Source organism: Malania oleifera, chromosome 3, assembly GCF_029873635.1.
Source record: "Malania oleifera isolate guangnan ecotype guangnan chromosome 3, ASM2987363v1, whole genome shotgun sequence".
In the NCBI taxonomy this organism is placed as follows: Eukaryota; Viridiplantae; Streptophyta; class Magnoliopsida; order Santalales; family Ximeniaceae; genus Malania; species Malania oleifera.
The window spans coordinates 101,379,142-101,387,138 of record NC_080419.1 but is presented as its reverse complement, the minus strand read 5'-3'; the positions used below and the strand labels follow the sequence as shown (position 1 = coordinate 101,387,138).

The window sequence follows — 7,997 nt, the reverse complement described above, 5'->3', positions numbered from 1 at the left end:
GTGGATCTCGATCTAAAACTATAAAAATTGGGATGCCATGAAGTCATACTATCTCCTATACATATAGCTCAGCCAACCTATCCATGGAGTAACTAACTTTGATTGGAACGAAGTGCACAGTCTTCGTCAGTTGATCCATAATAACCCAGATAGCATTTTACCCATACACTGCCGAAGGCAATCCTGATACAAAATCCATCGAGATATGCTCCCACTTCCACTTAGGAATGTCAAGTGGCTGAACTTGTCTTGCTGGCCTCTGATGCCTTACTTTTACTTGCTGACATGTCAAGCACTTCTCCATAAAATAGGCGATCACTCTTTTTATGTTAGACCACCCGAAAGATTCCTGCATATCCTTGTACATCTTTGTGCTCCCTGGATGCACTGTATATAGAGAGTGTTGTGCCTTTAACAAGATGGTTCATTTATTCTCAGCATCATTCGATATGCAGATCCTAGTGTGAAATCTCAACACCCCGTTATCTGAGACATTGAAATCTGTATTCAACCCATCATGTATTCCATTCATAAGCTCTGCCAGCTCTACATCTTTCATCTGAACTGATATGATCCTATCTCATAAGGTTGGTTGCACTACCAGGCCAGTAATGTACGCCTAGTTATTCCCTTCTACTAGCTCTACGCCCAACCTCTCTAGGTCCATCTTGATCTGGTGCTGAACCCTAATTGCTAAGATTGATGCAAGCACTGACTTCTGACTCAAAGCATCAACTACCACGTTAGCTTTTCCGGGGTGGTAACTAGTAGTACAATTGTAGTCCTTAATCAATTCAAGCCACTTGTGTTGCCTCATATTCAACTCCTTCTGACTGAAGAAGTATTTGAGACTCTTATGATCAATAAAGATCTCACACTTTTCACTGTATAGATAGTGCCACCAGATCTTTGGTGCATATACCACTACTATCAGTTCTAAGTTAGGCGTAAGGTAGTTCTTCTTGTACTCCTTAAGTTGGCGAGAAGCATATGCAATAACTTTTCCCTATTGCATCAAAACACACCCGAGCTCTTTTTGGGACGCGTCACTATAGATTATGTAACCACCATCCCTTTATGGAATGGTCAACACTAGGGCCGTGACTAACCGTTGCTTCAGTTCCTAGAAGCTTTGCTTGCATTCCCTAGTCCACTCAAACTTACTATTCTTCTTTGTAAGCTGTGTTAGAGGACCTAACAATTTAGAAAAGTCCTTGATGAACTGATGATAATATCCGACCAGACCCAAGAAACTTCTAATCTCATGCACATTCTTTGGTCTTTCCCAATCTACTACCGCCTCCACTTTACTCTGGTCCACTGAGATTCCCTCTCTGAATACTATATATCCCAGAAATGCAACATGTTCCAGCCAAAACTCACATTTATTGAATTTAGCAAATAATCTCTTCTCTCTAAGTACCTAGAGTACCAGCCTCAAATGAGCTTCACGCTCTATAGGACTCCTTGAATAAACCAGGATGGCATCAATAAATACTACCACAAACTAATCTAAGTACTCGTGGAACACTCTATTTATCAGGTCCATGAATGCTGCAAGCGCATTCGTCAAGCCAAACAGCATAACCAGAAATTCATAATGGTCATATCGGGTTCAGAAAGCTGTCTTTGATACATCCTCTGATATCACCTTCAACTGATGATACTCGGATCATAGATCGATTTTAAAGAACACCTGAGTGCCCTTCACCTGGTCAAACAGATCGTTAATATAAGGTAGTGGGTATTTACTCTTCATTGTCACCTTATTAACCTGTAGTCGATGCGCATCCTCATTGATCCATCTTTCTTCTTTACGAACAATACCAGCGCTCTCCCCAGGGTGATACACTCGGTTTGATGAACCCCTTGTCAAGAAGTTCCTGTAGCTTCTCCTTTAGCTCCTTTAATTCAGCCGGAGTCATTCGATATAGAGCCTTGGAAATTGGTGCCATCCCTAGAGTCAACTCAATGGTGAACTCCACCTCATGATCAGGAGGTAACCCTAGCAAGTCCTCTAGAAACACATCTGAGAAATCCTTAATCATTGGGATATCCTCCAATTTCAGTCCTTCTTTTGGTGTTTCTTTCACATGTGCTAGGTACCCCTGGCAACCCTTCAAAAGTAATCTCCTTGCCTGAATAGCCAAAAGGATCCGTGGTGCAGAGCGCACACACAACCCGACAAATTTAAATTCCTGCTCCCCTGGAGGTCTGAGTACTACCTCCTTCCTATGGCAGTCAATGCTTGTATAGTTGGATTCTAGCCAATCCATCCCCATAATAATGTCGAATCCATCCATATCGAAGATGATTAGACTAGTAGGTAACCTCCTCCCCTAAATCTCCACTGGATAGTTTCTAACCATCTTACTGCATATACTAACTAACCTAGTAGGTGTAATTACTGCTAACTTGGCATCCAATGGCTGTGTTTCTATCCCGCACAATTTAGCAAAACCCTAAGATACAAACGAATGGGTCGCACCTGAACGAAAGAGCACAATAGCTTTATTTTAAGGCACATAAATGTTACTTGTACTCCTGTATACTCGACATCACCCAAAGTCATAGAATATACCCACACCTGGGCGGTACCCCTCTGGTGACCACCTTGGGGGGGTTGAGTACCTCTCCCATACTGATGCTGTGGAGGTGCATAATTCAATGTCACTGGGAAGTCCCAAATCTGATATCCTTCCCCACCACACCGATAACAACCCGCCGATCCAACCCTACACTCGTTCCAATGCATCTTATGGCATCTGGGACAGGTAGGACACTGAGAATTCCCTTGAGGGGCTCAAGATCCTATCTCCTGTTGCTGGCCGAAAAAATTATCGAGCCGTTTCCATGAACTCTGGATGCAACTAGATTGAAAACCCTTAGGCAAGAGCCTCTTCTTCTGGTTTGCTGTTCTCTCCCCCTCCTAAATACTGGCCTCAATTGCCATGGCCCTGTCCACCAGATCTGTGAAACTCTGCATTAGTAATGCCACCACCTGTGACTGCACACTCTGCCTCAGACCTCTCTTAAACATCCGAGCCTTCTTCGGCTCATCTGAGACCATATGCAGAGCGAAATAGGATAGCTCCAAAAACCTGACCGCATACTGTTGCACATTCTTGGGCCTTTGGGTCAAATGAAGAAATTCCTCTGCCTTCACGTCTTTGGTGGCAATAAGGAAGTATCTGCCGAAGAATACCTCCATGAAATGGCTTTAGGTAGTAGATATATACCCTGGACGTTGTTCCTCCACCAACTTAGCCGATCTCCACCATCTCCTTACTTCCCCTGCCAGTTTAAAGGTGGCAAACCTCACCTTTTGTTCCTCTGTGCATTCCAGCACACCCAACAGCTCCTCCATCTCCTGAATCAAGTCTTCACCCACAATCAGGTTCAGTCCTCTAGAAAATGCTGGCAGATTTGCTCGGATAAACTTTTGGTACATGCAGCCCTTATCAGCTAATAGCTAACTTTGCTCTCGGGAATCCCTCCGATTTTCCTTCCTAGCCTACCATGCTATATTGCACAGCACTACCAAGGCATCAACGTCAGCATCACTAAAGGTATCCACATGATTATCCCCTCCAGCTATGACCGCTTTTCCCCTGGAATCCATCTTGAAGTGAGGATAGAAACCAACTTAGAAGTTTCACATTTTTCATGGTTGATGCAAGTATGGAATAACTAATAATTTAAAACATATGATTTTGCAGTTAAAGGAAACATTTATACACTTCTGCTACAAAATCGCCAAGGTACCGACCCCTAATCATAACGACAACACCATGTACATACTCCCCCAGCCTAACATTCCCTACCTAAATTTTTGAGCTCTAGTCTCTCAACCTAGAAACGAAACCATCGATAAATTTACCATGCTTTTCCTAAAATCGTCATTCGCAAAAAAATACAAAAAACCGTCAACAAATTTCTGCCTCTAAGCTTCTAGACTAAAATCCAACCTAACTTACCCCTTCCTGTCCTTAACTTCTCTCAACCTAAACTCTGGTGATCATCCACAATCAAAGTCTGCAAAACCTAGCATACCTAGGCTCTAATACCACCTGTAACACCCTGACCCGCCACGTGGGCCCGGGATGCTACTTTAGTGACGTCTGTGTACCTGATACCATATTCATCATAAATAAATGTAGCAAAAATAATGAAACATTCTCTAAACATACATTACTAGAGTTCTAAGTTTCCTTCATACATAAGGTTCTCCAAACATCCATATTACAACCCAACTGATAAAGGACCACTAACTTAGTCCGTACAACCATAATATAAGTCCAAAGACTTACAACATAATTTACATACACCTGAGTTCATACAGATCCTCATAGAAGTGACTATTCTAACTCTCACCCCCTTATCCTGCTAAGCAAGATTCCTAATATTCCCTGCAAAGATGATTTGTATATTGGGGTGAGACACTTTTCAGTATGGAAGATTAAGTTAACATTAGTGTGTGGTCAGCATGCATTACGTGTTTACAGAAAACATCTATCCTTCATTTAACTGAAAATAGCATTTATACATTATACTCACTTTATGCTGCTAAAAATACTCATCTCATTTATATGATATAAACAATTCAGTAATTAAATAACATCTTTTACATAAATTTACAGATATGCATAAAAGACCATCCTTATGACTAACACCATTTACTTCCCCCATGGCACGAGTTGTGCAACCTGAAGGCTGGACTAAGCCTCGGGTGATTAACCCAGGCTAAGTCAAAACATACGTTTGCATCTAACTTCGACTATGCAGGCATCCGCAACTTGCTTGCGGGTCTGATTGCCCTACCATATCCTGAAAGTCCAGTCTTCCAGGGAAGGTACCCCCTCTACGAGGCTAATCGGCTAAGACCGCCCTACACCTCCTCGCGAATAGTGTGGGCGCACATGGTCAACTATTGAAACCCTAGCAACGGTACCGTGCTCATAACATAACTAGTCCTCAGGGTTCCTAGAGCATATCATGCAATTTAAATAATAAAAACTGTATTTCAAACTCATTTCATATAAAATCTGCCATGTTATAAAATTCCGGCCCTCGCAGTCACCTTATAAAACTTGGCCCTTACAGCCATCATACATATAAACTCGGACCTTGTGGTCGTCATCCATATAAAAGTCAGCCCTTGCGGCCATCACATAAAACTTCCTACGTTTCACAAACAATTCTAGTATTTCACAAACATTTCATAACCTCGGTTATACAATAACCCCAAAATATTATCCACTTGCCACACAATTTTTTGTATATAGTATATCCTATTTATAGCATCAAACTATAATTTCCACCGTTCATTTTTACTGAAAATACCATATCATATATCTTAGGTTTGGAAAGACCATTTTGAACGGTTGGTATTTGAAATAACAACTGAAAATATAAATATACAAATATACCATTTTATTAGGCTCAATTTTAATAAAACTTATGACTTAACTTAATCCCCTTACCTGGCTTACTAGAAAAGCCTTCCGAAACCCTACATCCAAGCCCTAAGGCATTCAAAGCTCAAAACCCTGAAATACATTTTTCCTAAATTAATCATCCCAACCCACATAATACTTATCATTAAAACATTCCCCAGGCTCTCTATACTCCAAATCAACAATAAAATTCAAAACTACCTACTTACCCTAGTTTTGGAGTGGTGCCTGGAAAGACCCCGTTCAAGAATATACTCCACTAGACTTGCAGAGAATTTCCCCCTAATCCTCATGGTAACTTCTGATCGTCGATTATGGTGACGAACGATGAAGAATCGTAGAGAGAGAGAGAGAGAGAGAGAGAGAGAGAGAGAGAGAGAGAGAAATATGATTTCTTAACCATTAAGCAACTAAAATGTCTATTTATAGGTCGTTGACTCGACCAACTTCATAGATGAATTGGTGTCTTCATCGATGAATTGTAGAAGATCGTTCGTCGACAAAGGAAGGGTCTCTTCGATGAACCTTAAGTATGATATTTTCCTATCACTCGGGATTTCTTCATCGACAATGCTCTGAACTTCATCGACGAACCACAGAAGAACCTTCGTCGATGAAATCAGGGGCTTTGTCGATGAATCTGACTATTTGCCCTTTTATTTTCCCTCCTTCTTTTCTTATTTATTTCCTTTATTTTTCTAGTTCGAGTTTCTACAAATAGAGTTACTTTAGTTGATTCATTCATATGTTTGTAGCCTAATGAAGGTAAGGACACTGCGTGGTGCACTTTATTTTGTTATGTTTATTGATGATCATTCAAGAAAACTCTCGTTTATGTTTTAAAATCCAAAGATCAGGTGCTTGATATGTTTAAATATTTTTAGACTTTAGTTGAGAGAGAAACAGGAAAGAAAATAAAATGTATTTGCATTGATAATGGTGGCAAGTATTGTGGTCCATTTGATGTTACTGTAGACAACATGGCATCCGACATTAGAAGACACCTCCTAAGACTCCTCAGTTGAATGGTTTGGTAGAAAGAATAAACAGAACACTGGTAGAGAGAGTCAGATGTTTGCTTTCAAGAGCAAAACTACCTAGATCATTTTGGGGTGAGGCATTATACATTGTTGTTCATGAAATTAACTTGTCTCCTACTATTGCGCTGCAGAATGATGTCCCTAACAGAATCTGGTATGGGAAGGATTTTTCCTATAACCATCTACGTGTGTTTGGCTGTAAAGCCTTTGTTCATGTGCCTAAAGATGAAAGGTCCAAGTTATATGTCAAGGCAAGGCAGTGCATTTTTATTGGGTATGGTCAAGATGAGCTTGGCTACAGGTTTTATGATCTAGTGGAAAAGAAACTTGTGAGAAGTCGTGATGTAGTCTTCATGGAGGATCAAACCATTGAAGACATTGGCAGGACAAAAAATTTTCAATTTTAGGATAGTGATAGCTTAGTTGACTTGGATCTGATTTCTTCTGAAAATTTTCTTGATACAGTTGAGATTGGCAATCAGTATGATACAGAAGTAGATGTTCAGAATGATCATGTGGTGGAAGATCACGAAACTATTGATGAGGAAGGTACTTCAACTATTGAACCACCTATAGCTTCACTCGAGAGGTCTACCAAAGACCGACAGCCCTCCACGAGATATCCTGTAGATAAGTATGTTCTTATAAATAATAAGGGAAAACCAGAGTGTTATGAAGAAGCCATTGAAAGTGAGCAGAAGCAACAATGGTTTAGTGCAATAGAAGATGAAATGAAATCTCTGCATGACAACTACACTTTTGAGTTGGTAAAATTACCTAAAGGTAAGATAGCTTTGAAAAATTGGTGGGTCGATAGATTAAAATAGGAAGAGAATTGTTCACTCCCACAGTATAAAGCTAGATTAGTTGTCAAAGGCTTTAGTTAGAAAAGGGGATTGATTTTGGGGAGATTTTTCCCACCGGTAGTGAAAATGTCATCAATCCGTGTTGTTTTAGGCTTGGCCGCTAGTCTTGATTGGAGGTTGAGCTAATGGATGTGAAAATTGCTTTCCTCCATGGCGATCTCAAGGAATAAATTTATATGAACCAGCCTGAGGGTTTGTGGTGAAAGGTAAGGAGAATTATGTTTGCAGATTGAAGAAGAGCTTGTATGGCTTGAAACAAGCTCCTAGGCAGTGGTATAAGAAGTTCAAGTCTGACATGGTTCAACGAGGCTATAGGAAAACAACTTTAGACCATTGTGTATTTGTTCAAAAATTCTCTAATGATGATTTCATTATTTTGTTGCTTTATGTTGATGACATGCTCATTATTGGTCACAATGCTTCTAGAATTGACAGGTTAAAGCACGTTTTAAGCAAGTATTTTGCCATGAGATACTTGGAACCAGCGAAACAGATTCTTGGCATGAGAATCTCATGTGACAAAAGTGCTAAGAAGTTATGGTTATCTCAGGAAAAGTATATTGAGAAGGTACTTCAACGGTTTCACATGGAGAAAGCCAAAGTGGTAAGTACTCCTCTTGCTACACATTTCAAGT

The 7,997-nt window shown here is 40.3% G+C and overlaps 1 protein-coding gene across 1 annotated transcript; it reads right to left on the bottom strand.

The window, feature by feature from the left end:
• Positions 1-2,929: 2,929 nt before the first annotated feature.
• On the bottom strand, positions 2,930-3,622 carry LOC131151450 (uncharacterized). Its single transcript, XM_058102696.1, has 3 exons — positions 3,542-3,622; positions 3,240-3,439; positions 2,930-3,191 (listed from the first exon to the last, which is right to left on the bottom strand). The coding sequence occupies exons 1-3, from the start codon at positions 3,620-3,622 to the stop codon at positions 2,930-2,932; spliced, it is 543 nt and encodes a 180-aa protein (XP_057958679.1).
• Between the last annotated feature and the right edge of the window lie 4,375 nt (positions 3,623-7,997).

Bases quoted from the DNA above. Each gene is read 5' to 3' on its own strand.
- LOC131151450 (XM_058102696.1), bottom strand. From the start codon at position 3,622: ATGGATTCCAGGGGAAAAGCGGTCATAGCTGGAGGGGATAATCATGTG. The intron at 3,440-3,541 runs GTAGTGCTGTGC...ATGTACCAAAAG, and splicing joins ATGCTGACGTTGATGCCTTG to TTTATCCGAGCAAATCTGCC. The intron at 3,192-3,239 runs GTATATATCTAC...ATTCTTCGGCAG, and splicing joins GTGGAGGAACAACGTCCAGG to ATACTTCCTTATTGCCACCA.